The sequence below is a fragment of the Melopsittacus undulatus genome, chromosome 7 (assembly GCF_012275295.1).
Source record: "Melopsittacus undulatus isolate bMelUnd1 chromosome 7, bMelUnd1.mat.Z, whole genome shotgun sequence".
NCBI lineage: Eukaryota > Metazoa > Chordata > Aves > Psittaciformes > Psittaculidae > Melopsittacus > Melopsittacus undulatus.
The window spans coordinates 29,492,477-29,511,704 of NC_047533.1; the positions used below are offsets into that span (position 1 = coordinate 29,492,477).

The following is a 19,228-nucleotide window of genomic DNA, read 5'->3' on the forward strand; positions in this document are numbered from 1 at the left end:
TTATTACTTGTATCATCATTACAGAATGCTTTATTCCTTGTCGTGTGCTTTTAAAGCCCTAGTTGGTAAATGATGTAGGTGACAAGGGCTTCAATAAGAATTTTCTCCTGAACAGCAGTAGTAGGACTGTATATTTTAAAAATTGTACAGCCAAAGAGTGCAAAACTCCCTAAACCCTTTTTATGTTCCAAAAAAAACCCCAACTGATCCTATAGGTCAGTGAAAACTCCCATGTATGCTCTTCAGACATACTGCTGTGCAGCTGTGGTGCTGGCAGGTATTTAGAGAAATGAAAAGAGTACAAACTGCTGGAGACCAAATGATTGAGTTAAAACAAATATTTTGGCATCTTTGCAATCCTTTTCATATGTTTAAATGGGCGACTTAAAATATGTTCTATGGTACTATTTTCCCCAGTGGTAGCTGTGAAAACAGTGGCCTGTAGGAACTTTGCTAACCATACCATCAGTGTTTCTTGTAAACCTGAATTACAGCCTAGCTGAAGATTACATGTTTAACCAGGTCACAACAATACCTCAAGTGAAATGTATTTTAACTGGTTTTGAAACAAAGGAGAATTCTTACTAGATGATCTTGTTTTGTTGCATAGATATTTCAGACTGCTATGTTACTAAACATGTCAGAAGTGTTTGGCCAATGGGGTCCTCTCCTTCTTGTCAGAAGAACCCTTCCTCTGTTATTCACACCTTGCATATAATCTTAGTCTGGGTTCTTTTGTGAACATGATCTACTTTTACTACTGTCTGTGTGCCTTACATAAAACAATGACATGTCTCTAAAGTGACACACTTTGGAAATTTAATGTGGTTTAACTGAAGCCACCCTTTCTTAAAATTCCAGTTTCATTTGCTAATGGTTTTCCAATTTCTCTAATGAACGAGGCACAAGCCCCTTAAAGTCAGAGCTGGCTCAGCTATACTGCTCTTTGTTTATGCTTCTAACGGGCTTATCATAGCATGGAAAATTTTGCTTCCTGGAATACCTACATAGCTGCACTGGCAATTTTAACACTCTACATTTTCAATATTTGATTTTTTTAACAGTAGTATTCTTGTATTCCTTGAAAAGTCTGTTGCTAAGGGGCTTTTCCATTTTCAGTGTTATAAAGCCTTAGGCAATGTCTGTGTGGGCCAGGAGCAACTGTGATGTCCAGATCCACCACATCACCCTTTTATTACTTGAGGCAATGAAGTGACTAGTAGAAGACTGGTACCTGGAGAGGCATACACAACACATTTTCTGTAACAAAAATAATACTGAGCCTATGTAATAACAGATTTGATTCCCACTATGACAGGGATATGATATGCTTAGGAGTTCTCTTGTAACCTCCCCATGCTGATCTTCATGCTCTTCTTGATCCATGCCAGAGAGGTGCTGAGTCTTCTCATTTGAATGAATGTCCACTGCTACAAAACATAAGCAAACTGCACTCCACAACCCCCGGTGTAATTCTTAGAGAAAACTTGCTAGCAACTTCCAAAATAATTGAGCTAATTATAACTTTTATTTTGACACCATGTCATTTCTTAGCAAGGCAGTGCTACCTGCCAAATACAGGTCAAAACTGGTGGCCTCTAAGTCCTGTACTCATGTCAGATACTGAAGACAAGACCTTTTTTAGGTCTTTATGATGCTTTATGAAAGCTAATGTGGGAATGATTCCAGGGCTTGAGTCTGTGAAGTTTTAAATGAATGACTTGCACTCCTGCTGCTTCTCAGGGAGTGATTGTCCCACAGCCTCAAAGACCTCTGTGCTGTTTGGGAAATGCCTTTTCCTTTCCTTCTGCCTCAGATTTTCCATTAACAAATTTTTATCCCAACTTGTACACCCACACAGTTAGTTTGAATTCTTCTTCTGTGTTTTTATGACCTTCCAGTGTAGTAGACTTTTACTACAACCCCCTTGTCTGGTGGCCAGATGATGTGTGTTGAATCTTTCTGAGTAAATGTACCACTTTGGTGCCTAATCTCTTTTTCTGGAATTAGTTTTTTTTCTTTGAATTCTTCCCCATCCTTCACTGCTCTTTACTGTCCCTGACTCAGCTTGGAAGTTCAATTCTTGTGAGCATTCTGGATGCCTCAGGCAATACAGGAGAATATAGGACAGTGCAAAAGGGAGGGGAAAATGAGCAAACCTGAAGCGTCTGGGAGAGTGCTCAATGCAAAAGAAGCATAGGTGCAAACACTGTGTATTAGAACCAGTAATAACTGTACTTTGCTTTCACCTCCAGTGCTATGCAAGTCATTATTTTAGACATTGATACCTTAGAGAAATAAAATAGCTCTGGGTTGACAGATGAGAAATAGCTGAAGGTCATTCTTCAGAAATACTTAGTATTTCCTTGTATAATGGATATAGTCAGTGTCTGTATTGGCAAGTTCTGGTATGACTGAGGCAAAGGAATTAGCATTTTGTACTTGTTAATTTAATACATTGCTCTATTAAAACAGTATCTTGATTTCATTCATTGTGAGTGTAGATACTGCTTCCAGCACTTATCAGAAGATCTTTTTGTAACATTTAATTTTCTTATGTCATAAGTGGAAATATCTAACTTTTATTATGTAGCCAAAGTCATGGATACCATTTTCATACCAACTTTCTCGTGGGACAGACTACTGTGGATATAGACTAGGTCCTGCTCTTTTCAAGGTCTTGTGCCAGACTGCAGCAGTACTGGTTTGCACCCTTTCAGTCTTGCTTTCCCAGACTGTGACATTGCCTTCTGGCCTTTAAGATAAAGGCCAGTGTTTATTTACAGCTTCATAAATATCTAGTTGTGGAGTGCATTACTTGAGGAATGACAGCAAAATGTGACTTTTCCCATTTGAATTTGTTAAAGAGCACTACTGAAATGCAGCACTACTGAAGCATGCAGCAGGCTGGACCCATTCTGCACCAAGGATGCCATGTACGCAGTTTGCCATACCCGCACCCAGCCAAAACTGAACTGGAGCTCAGCCAGCACTCCCTCTGCAGCAAGAGCTGCTTAAAGCAAGAGTGTGCGAGCAATAGCCAGTGCTGCTGTGGGTGACACCTGGCAAGATACACAAACATGGAAACTTGAATTCTATTGTCCAACTACAACATGGACACCTGCAAGTGAAGGTGCCAAGAAAACAAAGATTCAGGGGTGTGAGACTATTTAGAAGAATTAATTTTAACTCAGGGTTTAGAAATATTTAGGAAAATGATGAATAAAAAGTAATGTAAATGCACTTTAAACAAAATGCGGAGTAAATCCTTGAAGTGCCTGAGTTGCCTGTTATGCATTAGTGTGCTTAAAAATACAATCAAACCTATTGTTACAGAGAAAAATAATCTTCAAGGATCCAAAGCTGTGAACAAACCAGGGTTTTGTATGTTTCTAAATTCTGCAGTTGTTTTAGTACTGACTTGGGAAGAAAAATATCTTAGAAGAGCCAAAAAAATGACAGTCCCTTATTAGAAAGGTTCTTTGAAAGACTCTTTGGTGTGCAAGAGTAAGTATCATGACAGGAAGAGGTTTGCTTTTGCCAGACAGTGAAGCAGCATCCCTCACTGTTCCCTGGGGAACAGAGTGGGAAGCAATAGCATTCAGGACTCAGGCAGATGCTCAGGCAGAGAAAGAATATGATGATGCTGGTAACTAAAAAGCAGCAGGCCTCCATCCAGCTCCTCTGTCAGACAAGCCTCACAAATCAGAATCCTACTTCAGGTGCCCAATTTATATTTCTGTTGGCTAAGACTTTAAGAAGTTTTCAAAGTTGCTTGAATTAACAGCTGTCTTTGGCTTCATTTTTCACCTTAGTCAGTTGTTTGCATATCCTCCTGGCCTTCTCTTTGGCTTCATTTCACTGTGGCGTGTGCTTTAACTTTCTCCACTTACTTTCACACTTGCATTTTTTAAAGCGAACCAATGACTCCACAGCTCATCACACCCTCATTCTTCCCACCAGAAAGCAGTGAATTTTTCAGCATTGTGTACAGCTGCCTATCAAGTACGAGTTTGCTTTGCTCCTTGTAAAATTCAAGCTCTCCTTTCCACAAGACAGCAGCAAACAAGAGGTTTCTTCTTACTTTTAAATATATGAAACTATTGAATAGAGAGTATTTCTGTCCAGCTGTCTTCCATCCAAAAGTACTGAAATTGCTTTGGTACCTGCCTTTAACAATGCTAAAAATATCAGCCTGGAAGAGGGCAGGGGTGGTTATGCTGTTGGCAGGAGTATGTAAAGAAAGAACCAGTGGTAAGAAAAATGCTTCCTCCTCTGGACACAAGAGCACAAGGAAGAATGCAGAATAAAATAAAACCCGTTATGCTTCTTCAATTTTAAACATTTAATAGTGCACTTATTGAGTATATTCTGTACAGACATCTATAGCAAGTTAAACATCTTCCTTTTTCTCACGTAGATCATAGTCATGTAAAGCACATTTACAATAGAAAACATACTTGAGGTACAAAAACCCAAAAAGAATATCTGAGGTATAAATACAGGTATATTTTAAATAATCTTTATCATGCTTTATCTATGTTTGACAGTACACTGTGGGCAAGTATACATGTTTACAATAGAATGGTATGTACAACATACAATTTTACAAATTCAAAAGTGTTTGATGTAGAAGAATATACAAGATTTTCCTACTCATGAGGAACACTGTTACTGGAAGTACTACATTATTTGCCGTAATAAAAAAAATCTTCATCAAAAAGCTTAAAATAATACTGACAATGGTAACAAAGTCTCAGTCAAAATTCCACCTTGCAACTCATTCATACCCTAGCCACAAAATGCATTTATCACTTAACACTGCACCTCGAAAGCTAATCTTTACCTTTACAGTAAAACCTACAGAAAGACACCTTTCCAGAGGACCTCAAGACTTCCTACAGTTCATACAAGTTGATTCTTAAGGAGGGGGAATATCCCAAAGTGTTTAAAATCCCACTAAACCAAAGACAACATCCCCTACTCTCTGCCCCCAAAATAACCCTCCCCATTGCTCACATCCAGGTTCTGTTTGTGTTAACATGCAGCTTTTAGGAAAACAGGCAAAGAAGGGAGAGAAAGGGAGAGTTTGTGTGACTCTTCCTAGCCACCTCACCCCCCCTGCTGCTGCAGGAGTCCTGCCACTTCCCAGCACCGCAACTCCAGTGTTAACTTTTTCCTCTTGAGCAGTTAGAATACAGTAAAATATATAGAATTCCATTAAAACATTTATAGTTAATGCAGGTAGGAGTAAAAGCAACAAACATTTCAGTAAATTAATGATTGAGATTATTGGCTCTCTTCACCATTGCAAAGACATTGCATTTCTAAGCTGCTATGTTGGTCAAAAGTATATTTATTTTCTTAAATTGCTATAGAATTGCTATCCACTCCTAAAAGATCATCTGGAGAAGGAGTGGATAGTAATCACAGCAAGCCTCTTGTAGCATCTGCTTAGGGTTTTCAATAAGGTTAGAGCTGAGGAAAATGCAGAACTGGCACATGGGAAGGATGGCTACTCCTGGTCCACAGTCAAGTCCCATTCTAGGTTGAACTGTATCCAGCATATTAAAATCCATTCTGATTGCCTATCAGTGTACCAGACACATTTCAAGTTCGACTTCTGCTATCCTTTCAACCATTAACACACTCATTCACACTTCAATCTCTGTGCAAACCTTTCTCTGCTTATCTCAGTGAGAACACACTGAAGAGTACCAACTATTCCAGTGGATACGCCAGTCCCTCAACGCACTACAAATACATGAGTATGTACATAAAGCTAAATATTTCACATGGGAATGATGAACCTTCACCATCTTTCATAATATATTTTTCATTTAAAGAATTTTGCTTCTCAGAAGCAATTCAAACCATCTAATAGTACAATACTTTTATGTTTTCTTCTTGCACAGTCCTCCTATGTATTCCAGTCAAGGCCTACACTATAGACCTTAAACAGAGAGGAAGCAGCTTTAAAGTGTATGGTATGGCCACAGTCCAGTAATGCAATGGTCACAGTCAAGTTCTCATGCTGTCATCCCTTCATGACATGACTTGCAGATGGTACACTAGTCTGTTCTGCAGTGGACGATCCTCGGTTTTAGATAACGTCTGTGTTGCTGATGTGTGGAGCACGTGGCTGTTCCTCTTCAGTAGTCACCTGGATTTTACTTCCTTGTTCTCAAGACTCTGATGAATGAAAGAGTCTCGTATCTTAACAACTTCAGATGCACACAAGTGTCCAAAAGACTTGGTGTACCAGTCTGGCATGTGGCCCCTGATGTGTGGAGAAAAAGTGATGATGAATTAGGTACCAGTAACTTTGCACGCATTTTCTCAGTCAGATTCAAATACATATCTAGCTGGTTAAATGCTTGACTAGGAAATCTCCTTATTACCGCTTACTGCTCAGCTCAGCCTTACTAATATATAGACTTGCTCCAAGTCAAGTTTGCCATGGTGAGGAAAAGTTATGAGGAACAGTTACAGAAAATTGTGCAAACTTGTTCTTCTTTACTAACTTAAAATTATTATGTCCTTGCATCCAGATACAACTGTCAGAGGAAGGGGTGGGCTTATATACCAGTAGCTATGGTGCAGCACATACTGGATGTTTCTGATGCAACAAACCACACCTGCTGTTACATGTGCACTGAAGCCAATTTTCTGCGACACCTGAGAGACCTGTGTGTGCCTTTGAGAAGTACGTACTACTGGCCAAGCTAAAGCCTGCTGAACAGTCTTAATTTTGCACTGACTACATGGAAACTGTACAAGAAAAGTTACCACCACAAAAAGACAACTCATACCTTAAATCAATTCTGCACATGTAGGTAAGTTTAGATTTTCCTGACCCGCAGGGCTCAATCAGATACCTAGACAGGAGCACATTGACTCTAACACCTGCCACAGGAGCACGGTCGTGGTCCACTGAGGTTGCTAGAAGCACACAAGCTCCCTTGGGAAAATTTGTCCTCCATGTTCTAAGGAAAAAAGAAAAAAAAAAGTCTTATCTTTGACAAACAGTAATGAAACATCTAATTCAAACATCTAATAACTCATCAAGTTATGCACACACAGATATTCACCCATATAACTTATACAGAAATCACAGTCAAGGTTGTACTATGTGTACGATATAAATATCATCGCATATAAAAGCCTTACCTTAAGACTACGAAGTCTCTGGCTGGCTGAGGTGCCATGCTGTTCTGGACATACTGGTATATATCTGTCTGGCTGTCCAAAGGCTCTATTACTTTTGAATCTATAAGATCTTCATCCCAAAGATGCTGCTCTTTAAGTATACGATTTAAAACATCCTCGGGAGTAGCTGGGATTTCAATGGTAGTTTTCCATAGCCGGAGTGGGGGCCCTTCACATACCTGGGGAAAATCAGCAGAGTCCTCAGTTTTACTCTTCCTGACACTTTCTTTTCCTTTCTGTTTTAGTGTTGGCTAAATACCGCAAATTAAATGCACACACATATATGCGTATGTTGTATTAAGCTTGTCATAAGCTCAGACTAAGACTGTTTTCATAACAGCCAAAGGCATCTGCACATTGACTTCCAAATTGTTTTTTAATTACAGTTTAATTTAAAACTTCTCCAGTATAGGCCACTATTAAATTGTGATGCTATAGAATAATCCTACCCTAATTTCCCAAGTTTATTTGTTAAAAATCTCATTGAAACACTTCTCCCTGCGCTAGCTTTGAGCCGCGAGAGATTAGAGACAGGAAACTTCTTTCCTACAACCTGCATATTGGCAGCGCTTAGAGGCTTCACTCAGCCTGTCAAGGCTTTGCACGCCTGAGTGACGGCATGTAAATGCAATACAGTGAACATTCCTGGGCCGGATAAACAGAGCACAAATCAGTACATGTTAGTTGACTACTGCTGAAAGACAGGTTATTTTTAGATGGCGTGCAACTATGTCAATATATCAAGGGGTTTTTTTCCCAAATATACCTGCAACATAAAGGTGTACATTGAACCTTCTGTAATACCCTATATTAAAAGCCTGCTCATATTAGAGAAGATGAGCTAAAAAAACAGAGCTGTGGCAATGACTGACAGAGTGCATACCTTCTTGTAGGCCAGCTCTGCTTGCTCTGAAGTGGAGCAGCTGACCCAGCCCTTAAACTTCTCCTTCATCTCTTTGAGCAAGTCATCCATGCAGTCCTGGAGGTAGCAGTGGTAGTCAGTGGGCTCAGTGGTGCTGCTACCGCCCTGGAGCTCCTCCAGGCTGAGGGGACGCAGGTCCTGCTCCGTGTATGAGTTCCGGCCCCTGCTCATTTCTTCAGGTATCTGAGAGGCAACAAGGGTGAAATCATCCTCTTGCAGCTCTCCCCCAGCTCTCTCCCCACATCACAGAGTTAGTCTAGCAGCTTGAGAGCCACACAAAGATGGGTGCACTAGTTTTGCAAGTAAGTGGTGGGATGCATATAAGACCAGTCATTCAATGTGAAAAAATGCCAAAATTAAGTATGTGACTTTAACTCAAATTAATCTCTCATTTATAGGGTAGCCTATTTTTTTCTGTGGAGTATCCCTCTTTGCTACACAGAGCAGATCCACTCCCACAGCACAGTGGGAGTTTATCCTGCAGACTGAAGGAAGGAGGCATCAGTTGTCAGCCACAAGAAAAGAGACAGGCATGTCTTCAGTTGAGGGCTCTGGAAAGACTCTATGACAGTGAAGTAAACCAGGACTCTTGACTTGTCCAGTTCTCTATCCCAGGCCCTAGAGGGAGCATGCTTTAGTTCCTACAGACCCTTCAACCTACGTTTTGATTGTGTCACATTCCAGGACACTTCTGTGGCCTAGCCTTGCTAACTCTTGGGAATTTAAGTATAAAACAAGCACTGACATTCCTGGAAACAGCTTCTTGCTTTGTAATTAGAGCTGAAGTTCACAGACCCTCACAGCTGTACAATAAAAGCTTGGAAACATATTTCAAATGCAGCTTGGATGTAACAAAAATGTCCCAAACCCCACAACTGCTTCCTGATTTCTGAGTGCCAGTGCCAATAAAAGAACTCTCTTCTGGCACCACTTTCAATTCAAGTATGTACCCAGATAAGGATGCAAATGTTTTTACAAATGCTATTTATCATGTATTAAATTTTATTTTAATGAAGATACATTCCTAGCTTTCCATTACACAGCAGATGTAAGCCATGTTGGCCAGTATTCCACCCATCAGTTCTGCAAATAGGTGTTTTACCTGAAAGAGCTTCTTGCATTCAGCGATCATATGAGCTAGCCCTTGGGTTGCAGCCAGATTTTCATTTAGGTCTTTCTGATCAGGTTTTCCCAGGCTTGGTTTTCTTTGCATCACCCTTCCCCAAGGGAAAAGAGCACACATGCACAAATCCAGTTACTTAATGCAGAGCAAGAGACACATTTGGTAAAAAACCAGCAGGATTCCCAAATCTGTTGGTGATTTAGAGCAGTGCTGCCCATGACCAGATCTTGGCATGGTGTTACCGACTTCTTTCACTATGCTCTAAACTTTTTCTTTGGAATCTCTCCCGTTTCTTCCTTCTTATGAACTTGCTTATATTTTAACATCTCCGCCAAAAGGTAGGATCTCCTAACTGTTCTATGCCCAGTGCCCTCTGAGGTGTCTGAAGTGATCACAACTGGTAGGGTCAATGCCACCTATTACACATCACATCAGCTGTGGTACAGGACCAGAAGCAACAAGCCCTGCTCCCAAAACATACCTTGGGGAAGAATTCTCTCTTTTGAGAGTGTTTAAGTGGAAGAGGGAAGGTGCTAAGCAGACAGCCAGGTTTGTCGGTGTCATCTGGTTTTCCTTCACTGCAGCTGTGACATCACTCAGGAAATAGAGAAGAATCTGGAGAACCTCCCTGTTCTCATCAGGTAAAAGCATAATGGCAGCTTTGATAGCCTGGAGACGCTGATCCTTTGGCACATCTGCATAATATTAGTAATTCTCTCATCAGCCCATTGATTTTCCATACACACAGCATGAATGCATCCCAAAGCAAACTCCAGCTTCACATATTTGACTCCAGTTTGAAGTGATTTCCTTCAGGATGCATACCATTCGTAGGAAACATGAAGGCATTTTTTTTAACCCACTACTTTAACTTACCTCAGCTATTTCCTGCCTCACAAGAAATGCAAGCAAGAAGTTGTGCCTAGGCCAGAGTTAATTTTAGATTTAATTTCAATAGTTACACGCTCCCGCAGATGCACTAAAATGACAGAAGCCTGGAGTCAGGCAGTGAACAAGCAAACACAGTCCAACCAATTTAGGGGTTCTCTGGCTTTCAAAGAAATTCAAAACATGAATGCATTTTAGAATAGGTGAATTAATTAAATGAATTGGCTAGCAAACCTTTTCAACAATGATGTCATAAAATACCCAGAAAGTGCTTTACCAAACACAGGGTATGATCTGCTTTATTGAGCAGATCATTCAAAGTCATGCAGTGGAAAAAGAAAGTCAATGCTGTGAAGCCCCATACCATTAAACAGCTCCTTGGTTACTAACAACAAACAGCCACTGGAAAAATTTAATGTGTCTTTATATAAGGCCCTCTCCGCCAAACTTGAAGGAAACAGAAAAATTAAATAAACCAGACCAGATCTGCTTCTTATAAAGGGATTTCCAAAAAGCCATCTCTGAAGACAACATCAAAATCTTAATCCTGGAGCATTTATATCATCATTAGCACCACACCAACCTCACTGCATGTCTCACAATACATGTGGTGCTAACTAGATATTTAACTGGTATTTGCTTTGGGCTTCAGCAACTTTGTAAGGCTAGCAGGTGAGTTTAGAAAGCAATTTTAAGCAAAACCCCACTGTTTTCCACACTCTCCCCTCAATCAGCTCAAAGCAGATTTAAGCCACGTGCGGACAATTCCAGTGCACAGCCTGGTACGTAACACTAAAGCAAAGGGAAATTTTGTCCTTTGCAGGGAAGCAAAATTTACAGCTGCATTAAGGCTCTTTGCTTTACACAAAGATAATACTTCCCGACCACCTCTGGGGATTCCTCAGACCTACCACCTGCAAAAGGAAAGTAACAGATACTTCTGCAGTGATTTGTCAAACTTTTTCTGGCACTAAACCCACTAAGAGTTGCTGTTTAACATGCACAGAAGTGGAGAGGGTGATGAATTTTCTCCATACACCTTCTTGGGAACCCACACACACAGAAAAAATGTGTGCACTGAAATAACAGCATGTATGTTTTCATTTTAAACTGTCACCTCCACCTATGGAGCTCTGGAGGAAATTCCTGTAACTTTTTGGTAATCATCGTCATCAGGAAGGCACAAAATACAGCAAGGACTCAAAGAAGGTGTTTTTGCAGTAAGTTCTTTGTAGCTATGCTTCCATGGGAAGAATATATGGGGAGAGAGATGGGATGATGTTAGGGACAGAAACCACAGAATCAGCAAGGTGCCTGTAGTGCATCAGTCAGTTTGGACCCCCATGAATACTTCAGAAGGGTTTGGTGTTCTGGTCACCAAACATTAATTCACCTTTGGCCAATTTATTAAGTGAGAGTACTCCCAGTGGAATAAGAATGTTGAGGAAACAACGTTTAGAAAGATCCAGCCCAAAATTAGGAGAACTCTATTAATCTAGTTCACAAAAGACAATTTCTCCCTTACTGGAGCTGAACCTGCCATCTCTGAAGGATTATTTCTCTCATGCGCATTGATAAACTCCATTTTTTATGTTCTAAGCACTTTCTGTTTATGATATCTACCAGTAAAGTAGCTACAAGTTAGTAACAGAAAAGCTTTCCACTTAAAGGTTGTTTCCAAAAGTTATGGTGAAGGATAGAAGAATATGAATTATATGAAAATGGGTTTTTTTGGTAGCTTTGCCAATCCATGACATTCACGTAGTGTTTTCACAGCTCCTCTACCTAGACACATTAGATGGGGCTTATTTTTAAACCATACTATCAAGCCTGCTCAAAGAAAAGAGAAAACTTTATAGCAAATGATGGAGGACTTATGTTTGTTCCTGACTGAAGTACAGAAAAAGGTGAAATTAAAAGAACTTGTACTATAAATTGTTATGCAACAGGAACATCAAAAATCCATTTCTTAAGAGGCAGCCTGAACTATAATGGCTGCTGGCAAAAGGCAAAGACCAACATATGTAACGTGTAGTGACCAGAGGAGAAGTATTAGGAAGTTCCACCCTTGCTACACAAATGAGCATTTGCCCCTGCCATAGAAATCTCACTACTTACACTGGTATATCTGTAAGAAGGTCTCGGAGAGTTTGTTGGTCATGAGAGGCTCAGGGAGATCACGGAAGAATTGCTTTAACATGTCTGCTACATCGTAAGCAGACTGGCCTTCATAGTTGACACAGTCTGCTGAATTCTCATTCATTTGACGCAAAGCCTGAATTCTTGATTTGACTCCAGATTTCCTGAACAGTCCAACCTAAATATATACGGAAAGGTAAATACATTTACAATGAGTCCAGCAAATCTGAAATGTAAATATGCTCTTTAGCTTCTTATGTATGGGTCCTAATTTCATTGAAACCTTTTCCTGCATTAATTATCTATTTTGTTCTGGTTTGTGCCTACTTTTTTCAGCCTGCTCCAAGAACAATAAAAACTAATGGAAGGCTTGGCCCTGAGTGCTGCATGCATGTGCGATGACGGAGAGTACAGAGAACTCACCTGATCCAGGCAGTGGTTACGGAGGTACCTCATGGCTTGCTGAATGCTCTGTGGAAGAGGCTGTCCTGTGCGCTGGACATTGACTTGCAGCGGTACTCCAAACACATTTCGGTCTTTATAATCTGGCACCTTTATCCTTTTCATAAACTTTGGTACTGCCCTATTTAAGTAAAAGGAATGACAAAATTGAATTAAACCTCTGTTGACCATTTATTGTCTGCATTTCTAGTAATTAGGAAAGTCAGTGAAAATAAGTGAAACACTTCAGTCGTATGAAAAGTACTGACAGCATAAATTAGCTACTGCACTCAGAGCTGGGAAGGGGGAGAGGACAGAAAACAGTTTCTCTAAGAAAAAGGCTTGACATTCAGGGCAATATGCTGCCTGTAAGTATTAATGTGGTGCTTACTCCATCAATATTAGTAGGACAAAAGCTACAGGGTAAAACTGCAGGGGCCAGATTAAATTGCCAAAGAGTCAAAATAAATCCTGCGGTCAGTGACCCCTTATAACACTGCTTCTTTAGGTTTTGGGAAGGATGGGCATTTGAACAATGAGCTTTTGTATGTCAACTACTTGTTCTGCAAAGTCCTCAAACTGGGTCTGCCACCCACCAGTGTGCATAACAGCAGGAAACTGATGTAATACATTTGAGTTTGTCAGCTAAAAACTTCAGCTCTATAAACAACCCCTTTGAGGGACCCCCCTCCTTGTCAGCCAGTGACTGTTGTTACCCCTGCCTCCCACTCTGGTTACAATGAGAGGCCTTTCCATCTGCTTATGACTCCAAGGAAAAAGTTACTAAATACAAAAGAATTATTTACCCCAGGTCCCCAAGAGTACTGGTTTCATAAAGGGGGGAAAAAAAAGCCACTAAAATGTGAAAATATTGAGATCATTTTCCTAAACAGGGAGAAAAGCTAACGTCCAGCGTAACAACTAATAGGACACAGTGGCACTGGAAAACAGGGAGACCTATTTAACATTTCAGTACACAGTACAGCTACACAAACAGTGCATTAGATTTACAGCTGACTAATCTGTTACATAGCAAACCAGAACCAATTTGTATTGCCATACAGTTAAGTTTAGGGCATTATTGATATATGTATGAATAATACGTGCTTTGTCAAAAAACATGCCAATGGAATGTGAAAAAACACATTGCGATCTCCACTGAGAATCTGAAGCATGCAGGGATAACTGGTCAATACTTATTTCTGTCTTTCAGAACAAACAACTTCTGTATTTAGAAGGGCTGACATAATAACAGCCTTTGAACAGGAGGTACTTTGATGCTGAAGCTAAATACTCTCTATGACTCCTGGGGAAGGGAGGAGGCTGGCCTGTGGTTGGGAGAAGAAAAATTTTACTGCGTCTTTTGCATCCTGAAGGTTACACAGGCTCTACTGCAGATACAATCATAAAAGAGCTTTCTATTCCATTCTTCCGACAAGGAACATTCACCTGGGTTACAAACACCTGGCCACAGCAGAAATTGCTGCCTACAAAACCTCCATGGTTCTCCCAACTTTTCTTCCTACTCCCTCCATCTTTTTTGCAAGCTAACTGGATTTATAGTGCTTTAAAGAGGGGATACAGATTATGGCTAATGAGATATGAGAACTGAAGGAAATTTACATTATTTGATTACATAATTATATAGAGAAACTAATACAAATACTTAAGACTAACTGAAGAAAAGCAAGCCTATTAAGATCTACTGAGGTTTGTGCTACTGTTCACTGTCTCAATAAGCAACTAGTCCTCCTTTTGCTATGGATAGTGGACATCTTCCTGCTCAGGAAGCTGGCCCGAGCAAAAGCAGTGATGTTTTTGTTCCCTTTTGTTCTCCTTTTGTTCCCTTACATGCCCCCATAAACATATTTCTTAAGACTAATAAGATTACTCTTATGTAAAGGATTAGCGATTTTAGCCCTTTCTTAGGAAACCACAAATCACTGACAGCACAGGCTGGAGGAAGAAATGCAAATATGGACAAAGATGGATAGAGGGATTCATTGCATCTTTCCAAAAGTTACTCAGGATGAGCGCAACTGTCATGCTTGTGTAGTCAGCATCTCTACACGGGGCACTGTGTCCTTACCAGCTGAAGCCGTGCTTATTGGAAGGTGTGTACTTCTCCAGGAGAGCAGTCAGCTTCAGGAGAGAGTACTTTTGCAGCAGGTTCATCTGTGCCACCGACTGGCAGTTGATCTGCAGCGATGCCGAGCTGAGGCTGGGCCGGTGGGAGCTCTGGAAGCTGTGCCACCTCAGCCTGTGCCTGCAGAGAAGATGGGGCACAGAACAAGGACTGGTCACTGAAATGTCTCTGCAAGATGTGCAGGAATTACTGCAAACCTAACGCTGAGCTCCCTGCCCTTGTCAACTGCTGCTGGGGAAATTTCACAGGCCTCTCTCAGCCAGCAGCCTCTCTGCCTCACCTGGTGCAATGCAACACACACAGGTACTTTAGGTGAGAACGTGCACCCTCAGCTGACTCACAGCTCAGTTAACTACATGCTCCTGCCCTATCAGAAGCCCTTTCAGTATTAACGCAATGGGAATCAAAATCCTCCATTTAGAAAAAAGCCCAATTTTTTAAGACACATCAAATGGGAACTAAGCACTTCTAAAAGTCCCATTTGGTTTATAAAAGCAGCTGTGAAACTAAATGACAGTGGAAACCAGGCCCTAGATGATCTGCACCAGTTTTAAAGGAAAACTGGAAACAAAGCTAGAAAGAATTCAACTCCTTGCTCTACTCACAATTCAAAACAAAGTCATCTATCCCATGGTAAAACACCCAGAAGAAACAGGGAGGTCACTGGAACTTCCCCAGTTCCTTACTGTGGTACAGTGATCAAGAGAAAATAAATGAACCTCATTTTCCTTGCAGATTCAATGTTCTAGCATGCTATTAAGAAAGAGATGACTACTGAAAAGTGTGATTTTTTGGAACAGTCTAAAAGTCAAGGCTTTTACTACACACTGACACAAACCAGACCACACTGACACTGTTTCTCCTATCCAATTTAAAAAGTGAATAATCCTACTTGAGGTCCCTCTCCCTCCCACGTACCATTTCAGTTTGAGGAATTATCATCCCTGAAAACTGCCTTAACATTCCTCCTAATGCTGACTCGCTGAGCAGGCTGGTTTTCAATGACAGCTCAGGCTAAACATACAAACATATAGCTATGAAGTGTGGGAATCACTTGTCTAAAAGTCTTGCACAAATACTTCCCTTGCCTGCAATTGCTTTGGGAAGAAGTGGGAACAGCATGTGAGTGCTTGCATGGTTGCAACTTCTACCACACCTTAACTGAGTGGGGCAAAGGGGGATCTCACCAGGGCCACCCCAATTCCCAGTGCCTGTGATCTCACCTGCTGGACCTCGTCAGCGATGCACCCACCCCAGAGTCCCTCCTGTCCTGAATCCCTGTGGGCTCTTCTGTTTCATTTAGTGAATTGCCCGTACTGTCAAGGTCACTCGGTGTTGCTCGATCATTATCTACATCGAGGTGAATCTGCTTTGGAGAAGAAGGACATGGCGAGATGGAGTCAAGAGCTGAGTCAGAGTCCCCTTCATCCGAGAACTTCTCTGACCACTGGTTTACTATTCTCTGCATCCCTTTGACATGGTACAGGATGTCATCTAGTTCTGGGAATATGTCTTCATTTTCAAGGTCAGCCAGGTCACTCGTACTGGAATAGAGGATCGAGCCTGGCACATTATCATAAATACTCAGGCGGCTGGTCACTGAGCTGGAGGAGTTACGCCTTTTCCCCATGCCCAGCTCTTTAGAGCTGTCACTGCTGTTTTCCCTCCGCAGGCTGAGATGGCCATGTCCATGGTAACTCCCTGTCCTCCAGTTCACAGAGGCATTGTTTTCTGTAGGGGAGAAGTTACCATTGGAGAGTGCTTTTGGAAAAGTGCCAGGCTTATGATCTTCAGGGATAAAAAACACCGTGTCTTCTGCAAAGCTTCCCCGGTTCTTGAAGTTCTGCTCTATCACATCACTGAATGTTGACTGGTTGAAGGGGTCGAAGCCTTCCAGGTACATGCCCACCCTTTTGTTGTATGCACTGAGGCTGCGTGTTCGTGTGACAGGACTGGGTGTGCTGACAGCACTGCTTGTCTCAGACTGACTACTGCTGCTGCTGGTCTGCGTAGAATTGGAGACACTCCTCTTTCGTACCATGGGGAGGCTGATGTGATTGCCGTTGAGGGCAGAGATCTCCACACAGTTAAGTTGTTTCAGTTTATCTTCATCCATGCCCTCCTGCAGGATGGGCCCACTAATAATAAGGCCAAGCTTTGAAGGAGCTTTGCTCTTGCCATGGTGAGAGCTTTTGATCTTCAGGCTCTCCATTCTCTTCAGCAGGCTCTTTGTTTTGGACTTGGCGTTCTTCTCATTGGCTTTCGTGTTGAAGCTGAAGCTATTCAGCTCCCTGGGAGAGGGCAGGCTGCTGAATGAGTCATCATTTGCTATGAAATTGCTCGATGAACAAACACTCACGACTGAGTTTGTCCTAGTAGTAGATGCCTCACTCTGCAGGGTTGGTTGGTGGCTGCTGGTGCTACTGATGCTCAGGATAGAAGCCACTTCCTGGCGTTCGCTGAGATCTGTTAGCACACTCTCATGGCTTGCAGCGTTAGTAAGGTGAGGAGCTTCTGGGGAAGGGGTATTCAAGTCCGGTTTTGGAGGGAACACATCAAATTCTTCAAGCCTTGACCACCTCTTGCTGTCCCTCTGAAAAGTCCATTTGCCACTTATTGCACAAGGTTCATCTTCATCTGAATCTTCACTCTGCAAAGAAGAACCCTGAAAGTACTGCTTGCAAACTGCAAAAACAGCAAAGGCGGTTGCATTTAAATACAATGCCCACTAAAATGCTTTAAGCATGACCTTATTCTCACTGAATTTGAAGTGAGAACAGTCTTTTACTTCAGGGAGAGGAAGATTAGGCCATAAAGCGCATCACAGGAAAAGATAACGAGGGACAGGCAATATATTTAAACAGTTTTTAAATGCAAAAGATACAAGCTTCATAAAAAGAAACAAACAATACAATCTGCTTTAAATTGCTCTTTTCTAAAAACCCTAGTATCCACAGACTTTTAATTAATTGGTCACAGTGGATAGCCCTCAGATCAATGGAAATTCCTGGCATGCATAAAATTTTAAACTGGAGTCAGTCAGGGGTTGGGGTCCCTCTGGACTCTCTCCAAAGCTACACTCTGTTGATAGGCTGTGTGTTTATACTCCTCTTTGCAATTATGAGATGTTTCTCATATGTTCTGAATTATACTGGCTTAATTCCTTACCCATTTGGGATGTCTGAACGGTCTCAAGCTGTGACTAATGAGGTAGCAAAAGAAGCTCTTGTGTTGAAAGAGTGTGATGCCTCCAGGCTCTTACCTGGTTCACTCTTCCTCCCACAGGCTAGCGGCTAACATTTTAAGAATGTCCTGTGAAGTTTCTAGTTCAGCCTTGCTTCAGGCAAACTTTAACACTCACAGATAGCAAGCAGCTAGAGCGCACTGACAGTACAGCACGTAACTAAATTGTAAATAACATCTCCACTGATGATGTTTGATGTATGAGTAACGCTTGAGGGCACAATTACACGTACATCGCTTACCCTTACAATCTTTTCATCTAAAAACTGAAAGGGAATGACTCTGGGACTGACATATTTGGTCTTCCAAATATATGGAAATGTTCACACTGGAAGAATAAAACCAATGAAGATATTTCACATTGGAAGAATAAAACCAATGAAGATATTTTAATACAACACCATGACACCACAAAACAACCTTTGGTGTTCAGAGCAGGAAACAGTAATTGCCACCCAGGTCCATGAGTTTCAATTGATTTGTTTAGGCTGCTTTAATTTAAAAACAAACAAACATGCATGCCCCAAACTGTAACTATTTGTGTGCCAGGAACACAAACATTTATTCTCTGAAAAACAAGTACATTACTCATATATCAAGTATTTTATTTATGCACACATTAGTTTCTGATCCTCTCCTAGTGTTTTGGTTTGTTTTTTTTTATCACACATTTCATCACCTCAGGAAAATAAGTGAAACACCATATTTACTTTTTTATAACCAAATACAGGAGACACAGAGCAAGTGTCATCTTCTTCATTTCCCTATTACTATAAACTACTTTTCTACATGACCCAGATGAAAACCTAAGAGGTCTGTCTTGTTTATTGGGTTTTCAGGAGGAAAAAAGTCACCTGAAACTGCCAGTGGATAATAATGGAAAAAAAGGAGCAGTAAAGCAAACTTAATTTGCAAAGAGGTCAATGCAAACATAAGGAAACATATGTTTCTGTCAGCATTTTTTTTTTCCCTTGTGTTAGAAAGCTTCAGAAGCTAAGTATTGATTTTAATGAATTCAACAACAAAAGGGAATAGGATCCAAGTCCATCTGCCAGAACATGGGTGGTGAATGAAAATCAGGAAAGACTGAAACAAAAGGTAACATCCAGACTCCGGA

At 41.1% G+C, this 19,228-nt stretch overlaps 1 protein-coding gene across 1 annotated transcript in view; it reads right to left on the bottom strand.

The window, feature by feature from the left end:
- Nucleotides 1-4,327: 4,327 nt before the first annotated feature.
- The window catches only part of DLC1 (DLC1 Rho GTPase activating protein), a 40,288-nt gene continuing 25,387 nt past the window's right edge, over nt 4,328-19,228 (bottom strand). Inside the window, exons 5-14 of the mRNA XM_034065010.1 lie at nt 16,092-17,518; nt 14,812-14,988; nt 12,705-12,864; nt 12,261-12,459; nt 9,736-9,949; nt 9,234-9,348; nt 8,093-8,314; nt 7,171-7,388; nt 6,813-6,986; nt 4,328-6,280 (exon numbers count right to left, since the gene is read on the bottom strand). Of these exons, the coding sequence (XP_033920901.1) occupies nt 6,160-6,280; nt 6,813-6,986; nt 7,171-7,388; nt 8,093-8,314; nt 9,234-9,348; nt 9,736-9,949; nt 12,261-12,459; nt 12,705-12,864; nt 14,812-14,988; nt 16,092-17,518 (3,027 nt within the window). The 3' untranslated portion in view covers nt 4,328-6,159. The remainder of the gene's footprint in view (nt 6,281-6,812; nt 6,987-7,170; nt 7,389-8,092; nt 8,315-9,233; nt 9,349-9,735; nt 9,950-12,260; nt 12,460-12,704; nt 12,865-14,811; nt 14,989-16,091; nt 17,519-19,228) is intronic.